The following is a 22,148-nucleotide window of genomic DNA, read 5'->3' as shown; positions in this document are numbered from 1 at the left end:
TGTGCCATTTCCTCTTGATTCTTTCTTCAAGTATGTTTTACAGAACTCTCTGCTTACTCCATTCATCTATTTGCATGTATTGCCTTATTCTCATTAGAGATCCTAATTAAAAATCACATTCCTTGTGATTATTTTACTTAAAATTGTTCATCGTGTATCTTGTCTCAAAAGTGAGGCCTTCAGTGTGGAGGGTTATGGTAACCTGCTTCATAGTTACTCCATGTAGCAAGCTGCTTTGGATAAAGATAGTCGTGTCTTCTAAATCCCTGAGAAGTTTGATTTTTTTTTTTATATCCCTTTGACTTTGGACATCTCTAACTACTCAAACTCAAACAATCTGTTTTATAGATTTTTTTAAATATCAATAATCCATTGCAAACCACAGAGTGTTTGCTGTTATAGTGTTGCTGTTATAGAAGTGCTGTTATAGATGCTGGTTATAAACAGTGTCCATGATCTTCCAGTTAAATCTTCTGATGGTGGACTGTCTTTTGGAGCAGTAATGATCTTGTCTTCCAAGAAGAATATATGCATTGTTTCTCTATCTTAGTCTTCCTACATTGGTTATACAATATTCCTAAGCTCTTTTGCTATTTGCTTTTCTTTCTCCCCTTCCCCAAGACAACAAGCTTGTAGACGATGTGACTTTCTACTCATTGGTTAACAATGACTACAGTATTTTCTCCTGGACTGAAGGTTGCTAATGATCTTAATAATAAAAGAAAAAAGTATTTCAGCTGGGTGTGGTGGCATGTACCTTTAATCTAGCACTTGGTAGACAGAGGCAGATAAATTTCTGAGTTTGAGGTCAACCTGTTCTGCATAGAGAGTTTCAAGAAAGCAAGTTCTGCATAGAGAGACACCATCTTAAACAAAACAAAAACAAACAAATAAACAAACATGCAAATATTTCTCTTTTCTAATTCCTCCTCCTTCCAGAGTCTTGATTTTCTAGGATTTATCCTTAAACATCTGGTGAGAATCCATCATTAAGGTATGCCCACCACCCAGACTATGAGTTTTCTAGTCTCATACTAAACCATATGCAGTCCTATGCTCTTTAACAATGACTTAATGAGTATTCCTACTGTCACATGCATGAATTCGAGTCTAGAGGCCACCTGCTCTGATCTCCAGGTTCTTGTGTCCCAAATAAAACTTGGACACAATAATAGTGATAGAAACAAGGACTGCTTATTGAGAAATAGAAAGGCATACTTGAGATAGGAATGAGCCAGAGAGGGAAGAATATTTTGAAGCTCAAAGGCCTGAGATAGGAATGGGCCAGGGAAGTCTGAATATTTTGAAGCTGAAGGACCTGGGCCACAGGAGTCTTGATCCTTGTAGGTCATTTGCACATCCCCCATATTCTCCAATGTTTGGAAGTCTTATTTCCATCTTTCTATGCCATGAATTTCCCCTCATATGTCAGTTATGATCCCTCTGGAACCTCTTTCTTTCCCGTGTTCTCTCACATCCCTCCAAGTTTATGGGCCCAGCAGCTCTTGCTCCAAATAACTAGTTCTTGGTAGTGTCTCTGATGAAACTTTCTATGCATATTGGGAGGAGTTGGCGCTATAGCCTTAAGTTTCTGGTCCATGCAAAGGAATTGATTTTCCACTTGAGCAGGTTTTTCTGGTTAAAAGGATGTGGCTGACTGCTCTGAACCTCTCTGATGTCCCTGGTGAAATTAGAAGTCACCTTTTGCTTCTTAAAACAAACTGCATTTCACTTCACTGCAAATCTCTTCTAAGAAGAAGCAGAGAGGATGACATAATCACTTTTGTCATGAGTCAACATCAAGATCCTAAAGCAGGCAGACAGTGAGTTATTTGCTAGATGAAGCAAATGGATGTATGGAAAGGTGAATAGATGGAGATTTATATAGTAATAAAGCCCAGATGAATCACTACATAAGCAAATAAAAGAAGGATCTGGTGGTGGTTCACGGGTGGGATAATTGCCCAGCATGCCTTAGCGCCATCCAAACCAAAGAATACCTAAGAAACAAGGAGATCATTTTGTCAAGATTAGCCTGGGAAACAACTTAAACACAAAGAGCAAGTATGAGAAGGGGAGAAAAGAGATTTCAGGGCATCGGTTCTTGAAATGTAGGTCATTACCTCATATCAGGTCATGTAACCGAATGGAAGGGGTAGTCATAAAAAAACATGTCAACCATAAAATGTTTCTGAATGGACAGGGACCAAAAATTAACTCTACATCAATCACTTCATGGCCCTCGGGTGTTTCTCTGTCAGTATTCACCCAGGTTGCATCACAATGGCAATTTTTTTTTTTCATTTTAAGGAGAGCTCTAATTATGTAGACCAGATTGGCCTTGAATTGTTTACATGTATTACCTACGTTTTTCTCTTTGCCATTATGTTATTTATGAAGAATTTAAAGTGTGCTCACTGTCCAATCTAAAAATACTTCTAAGGAATAAAGTACTGTGAACCATTCTGAGAAAAATGTTTGCTTCTCATTTAAACAGAGGTTAAAAATATTACAAAGGTTAATAATCCAAAGTATCTCCAAATACATCTGAAGAAAGCTGGACAAGGGTCTCGTGTGATGCGCAGTCACAGGAAGACATGTGCAAATGCAGTCCCTGCAGGGTAATAGTTGAACTCTGAAGGATGGGAACTTCCTGCTCCAGCTGTTTCAGTCTGAGCCACTGAGTGCCTTCCCACTAGACTAGATTTTCCCAGTTCCCCAGTCAGAAACTGAAGGACAATGACAACAAGGGGCCCAATAGTCTGATATGACTGTCACTGAAGCAGACAGAGGTTCTTGTAGGATGCTGGTAGGCTGCAAATTTCTCTGCTTTTTCTCCTTCACAAATACCAACCTCATCTTTGGGACTTTTTTTTTTTTAACTTGGCTTCCCAATATAGCTAATGACTCAATATAAGTATACGCAGAGCATTCTTTATAGTAATTATCATCCTATGGTGTATCAACATAATGTCATTTTATTGATGAGATCATTGAAGTGAGAGAATTTTAATAAATAAATAAATTTATTATTTTATTATTTATAGTATAACTGATATTGGTAAGCAGACAACTCTGATCCCAGGACTATATTCCCAACTATAATGTTATATACTATTATGACAGCAATTCTTAACCTGTGGGCCACAGCCCCTTTGGGGAGTCACTTATCAGATATCCTTGCATATTAGATATTTACATTATAATTCATAACAGGAGCAAAATTACAGTTATAAAATAGCAACAAAATAATTTTATGGTCAGGGATCACCATAACATGAGGAACTGTATTAAAAGGCCGTAGCCTTAGAAAGGTTGAGAAACTCTGCATTAGCAGCAGGATAGACCCTTGGGCCCTTGAAATAGGGGACTATTTGGGTGTCTGAAGCTGTGTCTCCACTTAAAGACTGTCACTTACCTGAGATTAGGAAGGATATAGTTATTCAGCTCCAATATTGGCCACAAGCTAGGATTCTGTTGTGAGTAGAAACTGGCTCAGAAGTGTAATTCTGTGACCCACGTGTTTTGGGGCATGAGTCATGACTCTAATTTTATGAATATCACCTGATATCTCCTTTTTAAAACAAGTGTTCAGACAAAATTTGAGCTCTATACTCTCTTCATAGCAATTTATGTAACATTTCAACCTCTTCAAGCATGATGGGTGTGTGATGGGACCATGATGAGAACATGATATGAGTATGATGGGAGCGTGATGGGAGTGTGATGCATGCATGATAGAAGCATGATGCAAATGTGATTGGAGCATGAGAAATGTGATGGATGAAAAAAAAAACAAAAAACAAAAAAAAAAACCAAGATAATCTTGAAGGTTGGTCTCGCCAAGTCTTTGTTGGCTTGGCCCTCTACTTACAAGGTGTGTGATCCTTGGCATGTCTATGACTTCAGGTCCTCATATCTCTCAAAAGGAGTTATAAAATTCAAAATTGCTTTAGAATAAATGAGGTAAGGCATGTAACAAATTTGCTGGAGTGATTGCAAATGCTGAGTCCCCAGTGTTCTATGATGTTGATCAAATGAACCCAATACTGTTGATGTGTTTGTGTCTGTTGAATCACTCAATCTCCGAATTAGAAATTGGGTTCCCTATTTTAAAGACTACTTATTTTCTAATCTCTGGTTCTTCAAAACAGAAACTTTCAGTTTAAGTTTTCTCAAAATGTACCATTTCCATATCTGTAATTATTTGTAACGTTTTCCTATAATTTTTGTTTTGACATTTTTTGGGGTCTCTTAAGTTCAAGTTTATATTTTCTTATTCTTTAATATGAACCAGATGATATTTAAATGCAATTCAGAATTATTACACTATGTTCTAATTCATCATTGGTAGTGGTTATTTTAATTATACTTCAGTCTAAGTTTTGATTTCTAATTCTCATATGAATGAGGACTTTTTATTGGCTGAATTATACCACTTAGCTGACAAGATACTAAGTCACCATTGGTCTGTATCCCCACTTAAAATGTCAAAGTAATATAGAAGGCATAAACCTTCTTAATACTGAAGATGCTTCCAGCCAAATATATCAGAATTTTCAGAAAGCTGAGCTCAGGGATGCATGAGCCAGTGAGACTCACAAGGTCATCCAGAAACAGATCCACTTAGCTCAACAGCAGCGTCTCAGCTACACAAACATTGTGAGGGAAGCAACTGATCAGCAGCCTCAGGCATGCACGTCCTGTGTAAAACACTGGGGACCTTGAAGACAGGAATGGCAGGTTATATTTCTCCATCCTGTCCTTTCTGATGTGACTCTCAGATTTTCTTTTTATGCCCTTCCCTTAATAGTCTGAACCATATCATCCTACCTATCAAAGATCCTCAGTGAATGAAGGTTTGTTGAATCGTGATACAGTGAAGAATGCACAGTATTCTCACAAGTTTCACTATGCACCAAACTCTTCTCCTACCATACATATAAAGAATATTCACTCATATAACGATTGTGTGGAATCTTGGTATTGTTCAGTTAATGAACACCTGCACTAATTAGTTTTAATCTATTGAGGTATTTAAATAGATACAGCTTTTCTGGAGTAGGCTTTTGTGAAAAATGTCTATTAGCTGTGTATCCCAAGTCTAGCATATTTTGAGTAGAAGAGTATATTCAAGTCAATAATAAGTCAAATCTACAAAGTACAATTTGAAGGATGGCCATTACTTATGTCTTGCTGGCAGAGAAAGGCAGAAAAAATTGAAACCTGTCATTTTGATACAAAATAGAAGTGTAAGAGATGATTTCAGCAGCAAAGGCAGGGAAGATAGAAATTAAAGTGAGTAAGGATGTGGACTTAGAGTATAGTTTACAACACTTTGGAACAAATGTATGAATCTCTACTCTATCACTATTTGGCAATGGCCTGACTATGTGAAAATTTTGTTTTAATTACTTAATCAATATGTAGAAACCAACATGTATTTGTGAATATTAAAGAGGATTATTATAAAGCACATAATAGAGCCCCTGGCACACGCTGCTTTTTGTTTCACAGGAACTATATATCAGAACACTCCTGGGTTTGTGGTATTTTAGATTTTTTTTTCTGGTAAACTCATATCTATCAGACAGATCACTAAGAGTATCTTTGCATAGAATGGTATCTGATGAATTTGTTTAGAGTGTAGTTTCTCAGATCACAAAGTTATCAAGCAATGACTGAAGTATGTCTCTTTTTTCCCTTTCTTCTCCCTTCTTTCTTTCTTCTCCCCTTACTGTTATCATCTGAATCCCCACGCTGGTGCCACTTGAGTTCCGTTGCCCCTTCCCACTCTTCTACTTCTGAATCCTCGTTGCCGTTTATGTCCTCCAAACTTTTGAGTCTTTAGAGACTCTCTCTCTCTCTCTCTCTCTCTCTCTCTCTCTCTCTCTCTCTCTCTCTCTCTCTGTGTGTGTGTGTGTGTGTGTGTGTCTGTGTGTGTGTGTGTGTGTGTAACAGGTCAAAGAAATCATTTGTGTGACTCCAACTAGACCAATGTGTAAACTATAGTTGTTGATATAGTTAGCGCCCCCTTCTGTCTTGCTTTGCTGGAGCAAACTCTTGGAGGAAGAGGATAGGGAGTAGCTTAGTCTGGAAATTTTTTTCTTTTTCTTTTTCTTTTTTTCTTTTCCTTTCTTTTCTTTTCTTTTTTCTTTTTTTTTTTTTTAGGTATTTTCTTCATTTACATTTCCAATGCTATCCCAAAAGTCCCCCATACCCTCCCCTCCACTCCCCTAACCACGCACTCCCATTTCTTGGCCCTGGCGTTCCCCTGTACTGAGGCATATAAAGTTTGCAAGACCAATGTGCCTCTTTCCACTGATGGCCGACTAGGCCATCTTCTGATACATATGCAGCTAGAGTCAAGAGCTCCGGGGTACTGGTTAGTTCATAATGTTGTACCACCTATAGGGTTGCAGGTCCCTTTAGTTCCTTGGGTACTTTCTCTAGCTCCTCCATTGGGGGTCCTGTGATCCATCCAATAGCTGACTGTGAGCATCCACTTCTGTGTTTGCTAGGCCCTGGCATAGCCTCACAAGAGACAGCTATATCAGGGTCCTTTCAGCAAAATCTTGCTAGTGTATGCAATGGTGTTCTAAATCCATTTAAGCTCATTCTGTAGAGGAAGTCTGAATCCCTTTACTCAAATACCTTATCATGAAATTCATGTGACCAATAAGCCAAAGAGAGCAAAATAAAGTGAAAGAGAACTATGGTTAAAGACATTAAAAGAGTGTGCCAGCTAAGCATTGAAGAAGTTTTAATGTTACATAGGTTACTATGAAGAGAGTATAGAGCTCAAGTTTGGTCTGGACATTTGTTTTTAAAAGGAGATATCAGGTAATATCCATCAAATTAGAGTCATGACTTGGTTTCCAGAATCCTCTTTAAACTGAAATTTTCTCCAAGTTCCTGGGAAAATATCTTGTGTTCTAACAAGTGGGGAGGTATGCACCTGTAATCCTTTGGCACTTGGAGGCCAAAGTGAGAATCATATATTCATAGTCAGCCTGGGCTACATAGTAAGTTCCAGGGTTATAAAAGACACTGTCTCAAGGGAACTGACAATAACAAAACACACACACACACACACACACATTGGGTTTCATGTATGCATGTCAGCATTAATTCCCATGGTACACTCTTTGGTTGTGTTAGTCCTTGACACAGTTGGGTTCTGCATGGCCTTCCTACCAGGGGGTTTTCTTGCTGGCATCTTTCAATTGTGCTTTGAAGAATATGTTATCTCTGTAAATATGAAGTGTGTGTGTGTGTGTGTGTGTGTGTGTGTGTGTGTGTGTGTGTGTGAAACAGGCATATGCTAGAGCAGACACATTGTGGTACCACTAAAAGAACCTGATTTGATCACCTAGAGGAGTCAGCCGAGTTGGGTTAGGAGTGTTTGCTATGATGCAGAAGTCTAGTCTAATACCAGCTTCCCAGCTCCTTTTGACTACATGAAGTGGTACAGATTGAGTCATTTTCTATCAACTAACATCTCATAGCATTTGTCTGTGGTGCTGATGTGCTAAGGGCACTGCACACAGAGAACTTTAGAACAGAGGTATTTTCTTTACTTCATGTTCCAGAGGACATGAATGCCCAAGGGCTAGAAGGTCCTGGCTGGAGTTACACAGCTTCTAAGAAGTGGATTTTAAGTCAGGTAGTATATTGCACAACTTCCATACTCCACAGTTTTTAGAAAAAAAGTATTTGCATGGGTTGAACACTTGGGTATATTTCTCTGTGCTGATTAAATTTATGATTATGTTTTTGTTTCTTCCAAGCAGAAGCCATTTTAAAAAGTGTGTATAGTATTCAAATATGTATACACATGTTCAAATGTGTGGGAACATACACCTATGTTGGCATGTGGAGACTGGAAGTTGATTTGAGGTGTCTTCCCAGATTGTTCTATCTTATGTTTTATGACTAGAGTCTCTCACTTCAATCTAGCTCTTGCTAATCAGACTACTATAGTTAGCTAGTTTTCACTGGGTAGCCTTGGTCTCTACCTTCTAAACACTTCGACCACAGGTGAGTTCTGATACCTTCAAGGTTTTCACATGTGTGTTAGGAATCTGATCTCCAGTCTTTGCTCTTACACAGCAAGCAATTTACCCACTGAACCATAACTTCAGCCCCTAAACAGAATCTACTTTGCTGCATCCAGTATCTATCCTTTATTATCACTTGCTATTTACATTTTTTAAAATCTATTTTTGTAACCAGCAAAAACCAAGTAATACTTGGATTTTTTCAATGTGGAAATGATGTTTAAAACAAGATGGAACCCCAAGTTATTTCGTTCACTACCTTCTACTCCTGAGAAAATAGAACTGCTTTAGAAAGTCCTAATCCAGGAAGAGTCCATTTCTATCTGTCTTTACTGGAGTATAAAAATGTTCTGTATGTATAATTTCCACAAATGCCCGACTTTGCCCTTTCAAATGCCAGTTCTATCAGATCTTAAAGATTATGTTTCGAAGAACTTCTGACATGACTACACCCTATTTCAAGGAAAGCTTTCTTCTTTCACTTGGAGTCATTCGGATGAGAGTCTTGTTAGTTTACTATATAGGCAACTTTCCCTTGTAAACATCGTGATATTTCCATTTACTCACTAGCTAACATAACTTTTCTTTAGACTTCCTTGTGACATACACCTGGATAAATCCTAATGAAATCTAAACTATATGCTAGGAATGACTCAGATGAATTTTTAATATAAATATATTTTGTGTGTGTATGCATTTGAACGTATATACAGATGTATTTGGTTTTTACTTTTAAAACATGTTTTTAATGAAAATAGAATAGAATTACATCACTTTGCCCTCCAATGCACCCTTCCTCCAACCCCTCCTAAGAGCTTCTTTAAGCCTTTTAAAAATTATTGTTACATAGAACTGTATTTCATAAAATACATCTACATAAAACCTAAGTAAAAGATTTTGACTAAAATGCATAGAATTCAGTGAAAAAAATCACAATTATTGTTTTCTTGGCCACGACACTTTTCTATGTTTGTGAGATAGTTTGTTGTCTCTGAGAGGCTTCAGTGTTGAGTCTTTGGATAATACTTGATTTTGAAATTGAGGCTATAAATATATAGCTCTTCACACAGAATTAAAAGATTATAACATTAGTCCACCTTTTAATATTTGAAGTACTGTGGCAAAAATAAAAACAAATTAGTTGTTAGAACTCTCTGCTTTTATATATGCCACTAAACATCACCTCCAGGTTTGAGGTGAGGGAGGGCTGAGTACCTGAGTTTGGCACAGCTGCTACCAGCTTTTCACATGGTGACAATCTGGGGATGTCTTTCTTAGTGCACACATCACTTGGATATCCAAATGGGTGAAAGGAAAAACTACAATGTTTTGGTTGGTGTGTTGTTGCACTTGAGCTGTGTGGGGGAGGCAAATATCACTCATACATGAAGATTAATTAGTGATTAGTTTGCTGAGCAGCTGGAGGATGCTAAGCCATCTGCTGTGCCATTGTTGGGAGGACGATCTTGACTGAGTACTCATTAAACTTTTCTAATACTCCACTTACACATTACCACTGCTCTCCCAGGATCTTATTAAGTTGAGGTGATGATAGGATTTTAGGAGCAGTTGGATCATGGAAGCATGTAGCTCTGTGATTACCATTAAGTAAAGAAATAAACCTTGAGACCATTCATTCTAACACTAAGATCTCTTAGTAGCAGTTATGCATGTAATATCAACATAAGCTTTTCTCCACTACACAACAGCTCATATCAGATCCTTGAAGAAGTATTTTGAAAAGACAACATGAACATTAATATTGACTTAGACGCTCTGAACAAACCTTTCATAATAACAAGGAAACCATTTTGGCCTTTACCACGTAGCAGTGTTTCTCCTATTTGGGATGTGTTGTATATTTGGAGTCTTTGTTTATCTATCACACAATATTGGTTATGTAGGTTCATGTTCCCAAGTCCTAAGTCAGACACAAAGTTTGCTTCCCTGGACTTTTCACCCATTTATTATGTAATGACTTCATGGTGGAAATGATGTTTATAGTCTCAGACTTTCCTAGCATTTGACTAAAGACCTAGAAGTTATTTTATAAGACTCGTTGGAAGGTCAGTCTATTTAAAGATAAAGGTTTGACTTTACCTTGACCTGGGTTGTACATACCACTGAGGAAGAAACTAGTTCATAATCTCTTAGAGGGGATTCCCATCAATAAAATTCTATGTGAGGATAATAACCAAATGATCATGACAAATTTTACAGCACCAAGCATATCTAGAGAATTCCTCAACAAGGAGCAAAATGATACTGTATACAGTCAAATCAAATGAATATATACTATTGTTCCTCAAGGGAAAGTGGAAGTTCACCGATAGGGTTCTTAACACAAAGTCCTTATTAAGGCCTGTATGTGATAGCACTACATGAAGAAGAACCTGCAAATACCAATACAGTGTGCAATGATCCTGGAATCTGACTGGGTGAAGAGAATCAAGCTGACACTCACTGGTCTGGGGCTTTGCTGACTGCAGGGTCCATGTGTTAACTTTCACTACATTTTTCTAAGATTCATCAAGACATTAGCTCCTAACTGCCTTTCATGTTTCCTTATTTTTGAGGTTTGTTTGGCTTACTGAGTCTCACCGTCTCCCAGGCTTGCAGTTGGGAAGTAATTTACTCACTTTCTCTACCACTCTATTTTCTGTTCTTCTGTCTGTACTCTGCAATCATCCTTGTGTGCTGTAACTTAATTTCTTTGGCTGGTACATGTGCTAATACTATTTCCCAGCACACAGACTCTAAAACCAAAGACTAGAAATGACTGTAAGAAGATAAGTGACCCACCTTAAATTTCACAGCTCAGGGCTGGTTGCCAAAAGCATGCAAGGACTCTGAACTGACCAAAGCTGTAGGCTTCTGGTCATTGTTATTGCTTAGCTTTCCTCAAAGATCCTCTTACATTTTCATTTGATGGCCAACTCCAAAATAATGAGAAGAGTATGAGGACTGTCACCATTTAGAAGAGTCAGCCACCCTCAATCAGCCTTGTCAGAGGCAAATCTGGAGAAATGGAGCACCAGGGAAGTCCCTTAAAACGTTGTAAAAAATCATTCAGTGTATAAGCCATAAAGTATAACACTCCCAGACATCCCTTAGTTACTATGCATAGGTCCTGGTCTCACATCATTGACATCATTACATATACCAGCATGTACCTTTCCTATAACCTCACAAGGTTTATTTATTATCTTTACAACAAATGTGGGAAGTACCAAGAGTCTTTGTATCATGCTACAATATGTGTCTGTAATGTTTTTTGTTTTCCTATGCTCACACATGATCTAGAATTTTAACTAAAACATGTTGATGCTCAAGAGAAAGGTCTAAACTTTGAAATGAGAGATTATATGCACATACTCACACACACACACACACACACACACACACACAGAGAGAGATACACAGACACACAGGCAGACATACATATAGAGAGACATATACACACAGAGAGACACAGACACACAGAGACACACACAAATGCATGCACGTGCACACAACTTTGTAGAGAAAGATCATTCTATGCAACAGGGACTTGATCAGGAAGATATCATAAGTTTGGTACAAGAATGTGCTGAAAGGGAACCAGACAATGACCTTCATTTGTAATCAACAACAACGACAAATTCCCGTAAACCTAAAGGGCTTTCAAGTGCTGTTTTCATTTTGCTTTGCTTTCTTGGAACAGTGGAGGCTCTCCATTTGGGAACGCTAATGGCTGCCCATGGCTACTTCTTTCCCATCTCAGATCATGTCCTCACACTCAAGGATGACGGCACCTTCTATCGGTTTCAAGTAAGTGGAGACACAGATACTCTTTCACAGCAAATCAGAACGCCTGAACGTTGTTTCTCCATGTTTACAGACCTTTGGGAAACTATTACGTAGTTTTCTTAAGCTACTTAGAAAGTAATTAATGTTCAGGTGAAAGCATGAGAATCAATTGTCACATACCAATGGGAAACTGTGGAAGCTGAATGGTGTAAAGACTAAAGTTATATTTCAACATAAGAGACCTTAAGGAAATTCCAGGTAGTGACTTACTGGAATCAAGAGAAATAGGGAAGACATCAGTTGTAAATCACATCTAGCTAGTAGGAAGATCTAACTAAACTTGAGAGATCTACTAAACTTATATTCCCATCACTACTATTAGTAGTAATCCATTACTACCTGCTGTCCCAGCAAACTCCCTGAATATGTAATATTAATGATTGACAAGGCAATTATCTATATGTGTCTAACTCTTCTTGTTTTTAAGAGACAGTATTTACTATTACAGGGTTACATTTTTATACAGTTCTAATTTTAGATGTTTTTCACATAGAAGCTATAAGTAGACTAAAAAATTCTCACCAATTTTGAAGAAATGATTGCTTTATGCTTACAAAAATATGTCCACCAATAGGATAAATAAAAGTTCTGACATACAAAGCAAAAGCAAACAAATAAACACAGAGACAAAAACAAAAAGAAATCTTATTCAGAATGGAAATACTGAATATGGCTGCTCACTTGAGAATTATCCAGCTTAATTTTTTTTTAATCAAGAAACAAAAGAGTTCAGCCATAGCCCTAGGTTACTGATAATGTATTGAATTAGTCACAATTTAAAACCTATGTCTCTGTTCTCAACCTTCCCAGAACAAAAATTGTTTGAATGTTTTAATCATGCTTGTGAGTCATGAATGAAGGTTCAATGCACCACTGCACAGCCAGAGAAAGAAGAGAATTTTAAAGTTTTAGGATACAGTGAGGGACACATGGGAGGAAGTGGCATATTTATCACATAACTATAAAATTTAGGCAGAGGTTATCAAGTTCAATGGGCTATTAGATATGTCTTATGCAAATCTATTAAAATTATATTATTAATATCGATTATCGTATGTCCCATATTTTTAAAAATCTATCTACCTGTGTAATAAGATCTAAATATGACAGGTTAGCAAATCTGGTTATTAGTGATTCCTATAACAAGGCTAAAGTAATCAAGAACAGAGTCAGAGTGAAGTAAATATCTACCTGTAAAGTAGCAAGTGTCAGTCTCTGTTTGAACAGCTCTAATAAGAAAAAGACATGAGGGTTTCCAGTGTCTTTTTCCGTTTTCAGGCTGGTTCAAAGCAGCAGACATGTCTTGCATTGAATTGAATTGAATTGAAATTCACCACCTTGGAAGCAATTTAAAAGCAATGGGTTAAGTTCTTAATGCCTTCAGTGGACCATGTAGATTCCAGACATCATTAAGAACATAAAGAAGATGTAGGACATGTATTTGAGGTAACCAGAATGAGAGCCAGAACCAGAGCTTAATTTTATTGCTGTGACACAACAAATGTGCGTAATAGTCTTAGTACGTTTTAGAAATGTGGGTTTTTTTTTAATTTTAGGTTTACTGTAAGCTTTAAATTATGTAGTCACTCTCTCTTTGTTAACTGGAAGTGAGACTTGACATGATTCCCAAGGCCAAACTCACATCTCCCTCACAGAGTTGGTGCATGGACTATGTAGCCGAAGGCTAGTGAGTAATGACCAGGAACTGGAGTGAGTTCTGTAGAAGCAAAGGTGGCTAGCTCTGGAAAAGAGACATGCTTGCATTAAAACATCCTAAAGTCTGGAATGTCCGCAGGCATAGGTAACAAATATCAAAATATAATGGCTTGTTATTCCCTCATAACTTCTTATTATAAGTCAAAATTTTTTTTCCTGAGAAAAGTTTCCAATTTTAATGGAAAATGTTGGTTTTGTGGCATTTTTCTATAAGTTCTGGAGATAAAATTCTCTTTTTCTACTCATAAGATTCTGTCTCACTCACTCACACACTCACACTCACACACACACACACACACACACACACACACACACACTCACTCACACACACTCACACACACACATACTCACATACACACTCACATTCACACACAGAGACACACACACACTCACACACACACACACTCACACACACACACTCACACACACACACACACACAAATTAAGCAACACCAAAAATTCAATATTCATTCTGAAAGGTTTGTCAAAAGTGGGAGACCTGCATGAAAGAAGTCTTTAGCTACTTCACTCCTCATGGCTTTACTGAAATTTCATTTCTAAGAAATCAAATCTTCAAAGTTCTCTCTCCCACAGAGTTAAGTGAGATTGGAGAGGATGAGAGTGTTCCATATACGTCTTCCCATCCCTCTTAACCTAGGGGTTCAATCTTTTTTTCCTTCCGAATTCCTACTGTGATTTTGTTCATATGCGCAGAGAACTACTATTAGTAGCCTTCTTTATTAGGTTGAAGTAATTTCAAAGAAGTAGAGGGTAAGTCAAGATCCTCTGGTGGTATCAGACCAGTTGGAAAAGAGCCCTTCCTAAAGAACTCAATCAGTTCTTCACAGCATCCCTTTCTACGTCTTTAAGAGTCACTCTGCTAAAGAGGAAAATTATCAGACAATCAGAAATTGCCCAAAATATGCTCATTGCTCATAAATGATCAGTATAATTAGTTGATACATATAATCAACCCTCTGCACGTGCATCTACAGCCACTGATCTCTGAGTCCTTGCATCATTCCTGTTAGGGGAATGGAGTTGCTGATGCTAATCTCTGCTCACCAGGAATCTTGAGGCTAAGTTCAGCTAGCAGGCTTAGAAAAATCCTTAAAACATACCATTTTAATTACCTTAAGGTTTTAATCCAGATCAAACTTTCTTTTTTATTTCACTCAGTGTAACTCCAAGAACATTACAGAGTCAGAATTCTTTCTGGCTATTGTTAATCATTTCAAAGATATTATCAGTTTAAAAAATGATTTCTGGTTTATGCATTTTAAAAGGTTACAGCAATAAATGCCTTTATGAAGCAATGCTTTTCTAAGAAAAGGTCAAAGGTCATCTAGTTGACTAATGTTAAAAGCTGTATTACATAATTAATAGACTCCTGCAGATAATTGACAAATCCCAGGGAATGTTTCTGTCAGCTAAAGTTTTTGAATCTATGAAAAGCAGTAATGAAATATGATGCATAGGAAGAAGTCATTATATGTGAACATGGTTCATTCTAAACCTTGCTGAACATAATATTCTGCTTTCAGCCTCCTCTGAGGCTGAAACAGACGCTTTTGTTTGGATAATGCAGTCATATTCTTTAACTTGTGTGCATTTGGTGAGATACTAGAAAATGAACACCACTTTTCAGCCCTGATGACATTTGGCAGGTCTGAAGGCTTTGAAATTTGTCAGTACATCTAGATGAGAACCTTGTAATGCCTCTCTGGGAGCTTTCTCTTGGTTTAAAATGTATGTTGTAAGATAGCCACTGACGATAAACACAGACTGCAAAACAGAAAGTCTACTAAATATTTATGTGTCTAACCAAGATTCCTCTTTTTTTTTTCTCCATAGACACCCTATTTTTGGCCATCAAATTGTTGGGAGCCAGAAAACACAGACTATGGTCAGTATAATACTCAGGTTTTTTGGTTTGGTTTGGTTTGGTTTGGTTTGGTTTGGTTTGGTTTGGTTTGGTTTGATTTTGTTGGCCTTAACCACTTATGTGTCTATATAACAAGCACTTGAATTCTGTTGCTTTTATTAACGAGAAAGTAAACCACAGTTCTAGTTATGGATCAATGTTGATAACACTCAACTAATGTATGGAAGCTTATTCGACAGTAAAGTGCTCTCTGCATCTGTTAAAGAAGAGCCCCTGCTTACACTGGAGTGCTATAAACAACCCTCAAACGGTTGTGGTTGGTTTTCCATAGCATCCTAGGTAACTAGGGAGAGTGACAAATGGTTTCCAGAGAGCCAGACTTCTACCTAGTTCTCCTTCAGCTTCCCCAGACTCCCCAAACCTGTACTTTGCTTGATGTTATCAAGATGTCCTGTGATCCTACACCAGAAGGTTATGTTAAACATAGAAAGGCCACAGGTAAGCCAAAAAATGTACAATAGCAAATTTAATCCTAATAAATGGAATTTAGTGACCTCAGCATAATCCAAGCTCAATTACTGAAGATTTCAATTAAGCTTTATAAGGAAAATCTTACCCCTAAACAGTGTTCATCTTCATACATTTTCCTGTAGGTAATATTTTCCTGAAGTAAGATTTACAAATTTTAAATGCTGTGTCTACAAATGTTTATTGAAAACTATTCCTATGCCTTTTAGTAGATGATGGCAGGAGTCAATAGTTTATCAAAAGCATTCATTAGCACATAGGCTAGACAAGAGAGTGGAATCTTACAAAAAGAGTTTTTGGTAAATTGCCATGTTAATATGAATTTCATGTGTGCAGAATGATAATAAATTTTAAAAGAATAAAAGATTGACTTAGTGTGGTGGTGATGGGTGGTGTCCCAGGATGATTTCACAAAAGAACTGGTAACATCTGAGACAGATTTAAGAGTATGAAGAGGAAATCTTAGACACTGTTATATTGCTGCAAAGGAACACTATGACCAAGGCAACTTATAATGGAAGGTGTTTAAGTAAGAGCTTGCTTACAGTTTCAGAGCATTAGTTTATAATCATCATGATGTGGAGCATGGCAGCTGGCAACTGCTTAGACCTGGAATAGTAACTAAGAACTTATTCCCAATCCATAGGCAGCAGACAGGGAGAGAACAGGATTGGTCCTGGTCTGGGCTTTTGAAACTTCAGAGTCCACCCCTAGCTTAACACCTCCTCCACCAAGGTCACATTTCTGAGTTGTTCCGAACAGTTCTACTAAGTGGGGAACAAGAATTCAATCACATGGTCCTATAGGGTCCATTCTCATTCTAAGCACTATCTGTGGTGATGATACAGGAAATGTCTTACAGTTTCTACTGCTGTGATGAAACAGCATGATCCAAAGCAACTTGGGGGACACGGGGTTGACTTTACTTGTACTTCTGTATCTTGCTTTATCATTGGTTAAAGTTTTAAAAGGAAATCAGATAGGGCTGAAGGGCCTAGAGGCAGGAGCTAATATAGAGGCCATGGAGGCCCACGATGGACTGGGCCCTCCTGCATCATTCACTAATTAAGATGATGCTAGCTGCGTATGTAGCAGAGGATGGCCTAGTTGGTCATCAGTGGGAGGAGAGGCCCTTGGTCCTGTGAAGGTTCTATGCCCCAGTATAGGAGAATGCCAGGGCCAGGAAGGGAGAGTGGGTGGGTTAGGGAGCAGGGGAGGAGATAGGGGATTTTCAGAGAGGAAACTAGGAAAAGGGATAGCATTTGAAATGTAAATAAAGACAATGTCTAATAAGATGATGCCCTATAAACTCACATATGTGCCAGTCTTATGGAAACATTTTCCCAATTGAGATTCCCTCCTCTAAACTGACTCTAGCCTATGTGACAAGTTGGCACAAAACTAGCCAAAACTAGCAAAGGGACTAATATACTATGCAAAAGCATGAGAGCTTTCACAGTATCTTGGCTTTCTTTTGGACTTCCCCTGGAGAATCATCTTCAGAAGGAAACTGTAGGGAAATCCATAGAAATAATTGGAGTCATCCTTCCTAATCTTCTTTGTAGAAACCTGAAGTTAGTAGGTAACCCTAGCAGAAGGTATTCAAGCATGCAAACAGAAAAAAATAGTTTATAGAATGCTGTCAGATTAACATAGAAACTAGATCATTCCATGACCTGAATAGAAATGCCCATTTCTTCAGCTGCCACTCACAGCCCTCAAAATTGAAACTCTTGCAGAAGGTTGAGAACCAACTGCTAATGTGCTGTTGATCACTGGACCCTCTGGCCAAAGGTGGGAATATGTCTAGGGACCTAACCATAGGGTATATGCTATTCTAGTAGAGGAAACACCTCCCAGAGAAAGACCTAGATCCAATGGTTATGACAGAAAGACTAATGAATACCTTTGAGGGAAGTGGAACACACTTCTCAAGCTCAGGTAGCTACTTCTCAGATGAGAACAGTGATCTTGACTTTGGGACATGATTGGAGTAGTTTGTACTAATACACGTAAGGAGATTGCTGTTGTTTCTGCTCCAGTCTCGCTAAAACAAACTAGTGACTTTTACCCTTTGTTATTGACCACCTTATGCAATGGCCATCATATACTCTGTTCCCTGTAGTAAAGAGAGTTCTTATTCTTAGTGTTTCTCTTTCTCTGACCTTTGTCTCTTCCATATGACTGTTGAGTGCCCACAATTTCAGTCCATGTCTGATGATGTGGCAGTAGATTTATATCCATTGAGTGCCTGTGGAAAAGCCATGGTCTCCACAGCAAATCCCTTATAGAACATGATTCATCGCTGTCATCCAACACATGCCTTTCAGCTCTACACTGACTCTTACTGGTGTCGACATCACAGGGAATCATGTCCTGAACTGTTTCCCAGAACTCTGCTGGCCTCTTTGTAAACTGACTGTCACCACATTGTTAAATTATCCTATTTGCTTTTCCCTGATGATGCATATTCTGATTGATTTTATAATTGGCTTATTTTGATCACCATAAGACTGTTCAGTGATCCATGGCTTATATTCTTAGGTGCAAATAAATTATACCACCAATTTGAATGATTCAGTTTTTTTTATTATTATTTTCTACTGGTATTTGTTTAAAATATTCTGTTAAGAACCCTTCTTTAAAAGAATACTCATGATATAACATACTTGGCTGGGGATCTAAAGTATAGTTACTATTTAGGCTCTATTTTCTAGGACAATTTCAGGGCCGATGAGCAAATGAATTGGTTGCTTTATTTTATTTAACTTTATTGTTTTTAATAGTCTCTCTAAATAGCCCAACCTGACCTCAGACTTACAACCCACCTACTTTAGCTCTGAACGGTGAATTTAAAAGCTATGTGAAACTATAAAGAAAGTTTTAAAAAAGTATCTCTCACTTTTTTGAAATCTAGACCTTTTTTTTTTTTCCACCTCCAAACTAGCTTATTCTATTTGCTGTGTAGAACACAAATCTCTAAAGATCAACCTATATGGAAAAATACACTTTCATAATCTTGGTACTACATTGTGTTTAACAACTAAAATAAGACAATATGGAACACATCTGTATGGATTCTATTGTTAGAAAATGAAGGTGGGGTAATTTGCACATTGTTTGTGGAAATACAAAAAAGTAAAACATTTGCTATCCAGACTCATTAAAGCTGAAGTAAGACTGTGTTTCTATGGGTATATTTGAATCATTCTGGGAGACCTGGTCTTGCAGCGAAGACTAGAGGTCAATGCAAGATGAAGCACAAGACAACTTTGGTAAAGAGGTAGACAATGTCAGTGGTGACAAACAAGCAGATAACAAAGACAGGGTTTTTTCTGCCGTATCTGTTTGCATGAGTTGAACGTAAAGGAGTCCAGGGAAGGAATTTTAATGAATATCCAATGTCCAGACAGGATTTTTTTGTTTTCGTTCTATTTAGACAAGACCTATATTTTGAAGCTTCAAAACCCCGATGGGGCCTAAGTTATTGTATCTAGCCTCAATTTAGAGATCTACCTGCTTAAGCCTCCTGATTTTTACAACAATATGCATGTACCACTATATCCATCTAAATGGAATTTTATGCTGAAGAAATAGAAGTTTCCCATAAGGACAAGAGACCCTAGTTGCCTCCTTTCAATTAGGCCATTCAAATTCCAGCCTTGCCTTTAATTTTTGGTACATTACTTTGATATATTATTCATTGTGGACTTTTTAATAATATTTTTAAATAATATATTCCAACATTGTTGATCTTGATTACCGAGAACTATGTTTTCTCTGGTGATGTTAATGAAGCTGGTGATGCATTTGGCCCTGGGGCCATCTTTGAAGACATACTTGATCATGTGGATGAGTATGGTACCCACAGCCTGAATTGAAAGAACTGAGAAATATACAGCTAGAAGGAAAACAGTGAAGATTTAGTACGTCAGTACTATAATGTATAGAGCAGAGAACTTTGTAGGATGCTTCTGAAATCAATACATGGCCCTAGAAAAAGAAACTTTGAATTTTCTTATAAGGCCCATCTATCATTAAAAAACTGTTCTGAGCCTTACATTATGATTACAAGAGGACAATGACTTGTGCCCCAGGAAATATTCAGTGAAGTCCTGTCAATCGCTCCAAGATGCCATGGAGCCTTTCAGACCTACAAAGAGAGATTATGCTTGAGGGCACTAAGTAACTATACAAGACTAATTTCCACTTTCCAAAACCATGCTAAAGTGACATAAGACAGACGGGGGAGCTGAGGTGTTCTTAGATGGTAATAGAGAGCCAGGGAAAACAAAGCATTCTTACTGGCGTGGCATCATTGCAGCAAGACTTTGCATTAAGCAAATTATTTTCCTAAAGGAACAGGTTCAAAACCGATCAGTTACCATTGGTAGAAAGTTTACTATGTCTAAACATTTGTGTTTGAGAGTGGGATGACTGGAAACTCATGGACTGATTTAAAAGAACCTAAAAACAGGCAGAAAAGCAAAATCAATTTGATAGTTTATAAGGTTTCAAAACTGGATCAAAACTTGAATAGCTGACAACAATGCCTGAGATATATGAATATATTAATAACTTCATTATATATAGTATTGAGATTCTGAGAGCTCAAGATGCTGGGGAAAGGGAAATCATTCTATTTTTTAAAAAACTGGAAATTATTTATTCTTGGTGCAGCACACAATTCTTTCAAATAGCTCTATCCATTTACCAAAAATAATGTTTTTTTCAATGTGACATCAACCGATATTTATTATATAACAGTTCTCATTTTAGAAGTGCTCTAAGAGATCATCCACCATTCTATTTTACAGTCTGCTTCCTAAATCCATGGGCATTTATTTGCTTTTAATATTTATCACTGTTCTGTGTGCTTAGAAAATCAGGTGTTAGTGGTTCCTAAAACTGTATTCTAGTGAGCAGATTTTTAAAAATTAGTAAACTTGAGTCACTACTGATCCAATGGATTTTAAAAGGATAGCAACGGAGTATTATACTTTTAAGTATGAAGACACGGAGAGATTAAAGATAAAGTAATAAATAAATAGCTGCCATGTCACTGTGGTTGAAATAAATCTACAGTAGATATCTTAGTCAGTATTCTATTGCTGGGACGAGACAACATGATCAAGGCAACTCATATGAAAGAAAATATTTAATTGGAGACTTTCTTACAGTTTCCGAGGGTTAGTCCATTGTTATCATGGCCAGTAGTATGGAAGTATTCATGGTGCTGGATCAGTAGCTGAAAGTTACATCCTGATCCATAGGCCAAGAGAGAGAACTGGGACTAACATGAATTTCTGAAACCTCAAAGCCCACTACTCCCAAGGATGCATTTCTTCCAACAAGGCCACATCTTCCAATCCTTCTTAAATAATGCCACTCTCCCTGATAACTAAGCATTCAAATATAAGAGCCTAATAGGGGCCATTTTTATTCAAATACTGTAGTGGAAAAATTAATTTTAGGTAAAGTGGAAGAATAAGTAAAGTACAGAAGATTTTTAAGACAGCAAAACTGTCTTTATGAGAGTAGAATAGGAGATAAATGTATTTGTACACTTGTGGATATTCACAGAATGTTCAAGCCAGCAAATGAAACATTGTGCCAACTACAGATTCACACATATTAATTAATGTATGGAGAGTGGCTCTAACTTAACCAACATACCACACTAATGTACGGTGTTTATTACCAGGGCAGATGCAATGACATTACATAATATGAAACTGCAAATCCTACTCATCTTTTCCTTAAACCTTACAAAACCCTGAAACTGGCTTTCTGGAATTAGACTGTGTCTAAGTATAGGGTTTAGAACATGTCACTATGTTTGTCCTCTTTGAAGCTCTCCACATTTCCCGGTTATGTGGCTTGCTGTGTTAGTTTCTAGGGTAGCCATAAAAAGCTGTCACAGCCTGTGTGGCTTGAGCAACATGACTGGTTCCCATAAATAAATGGTAGGCATCCTCTGCAGAGAAATTAAAAAGCAAGCTCCTGCAGGGTTGGCTTCTTCCGAATCTCTTCGGTTTTCAGAAATCTGACTTTACTATATCTCACCAGGCTGTCTCCCTAAACAGTTGCATCTCTGATATCTCTACTCT

At 37.5% G+C, this 22,148-nt stretch overlaps 1 protein-coding gene across 5 annotated transcripts in view; it reads left to right on the top strand.

The window, feature by feature from the left end:
- Rgs7 (regulator of G protein signaling 7) overlaps positions 1–22,148 on the top strand; it is a 403,213-nt gene that overhangs the window by 296,862 nt on the left and 84,203 nt on the right. For all 5 annotated transcript variants that reach the window (XM_085843207.1, XM_021156749.2, XM_021156741.2 and 2 more), the window contains 2 exons: positions 11,764–11,870; positions 15,480–15,531. In XM_085843207.1, the coding sequence (XP_085699333.1) occupies positions 11,764–11,870; positions 15,480–15,531 (159 nt within the window). The remainder of the gene's footprint in view (positions 1–11,763; positions 11,871–15,479; positions 15,532–22,148) is intronic.

Source organism: Mus caroli, unplaced genomic scaffold (assembly GCF_978045245.1).
Source record: "Mus caroli unplaced genomic scaffold, Mus_caroli_1 scaffold_1, whole genome shotgun sequence".
Classification (NCBI taxonomy): Eukaryota; Metazoa; Chordata; class Mammalia; order Rodentia; family Muridae; genus Mus; species Mus caroli.
Note: the sequence above shows the minus strand (reverse complement) of the source record. Positions and strands in the feature narration are given on the sequence as shown.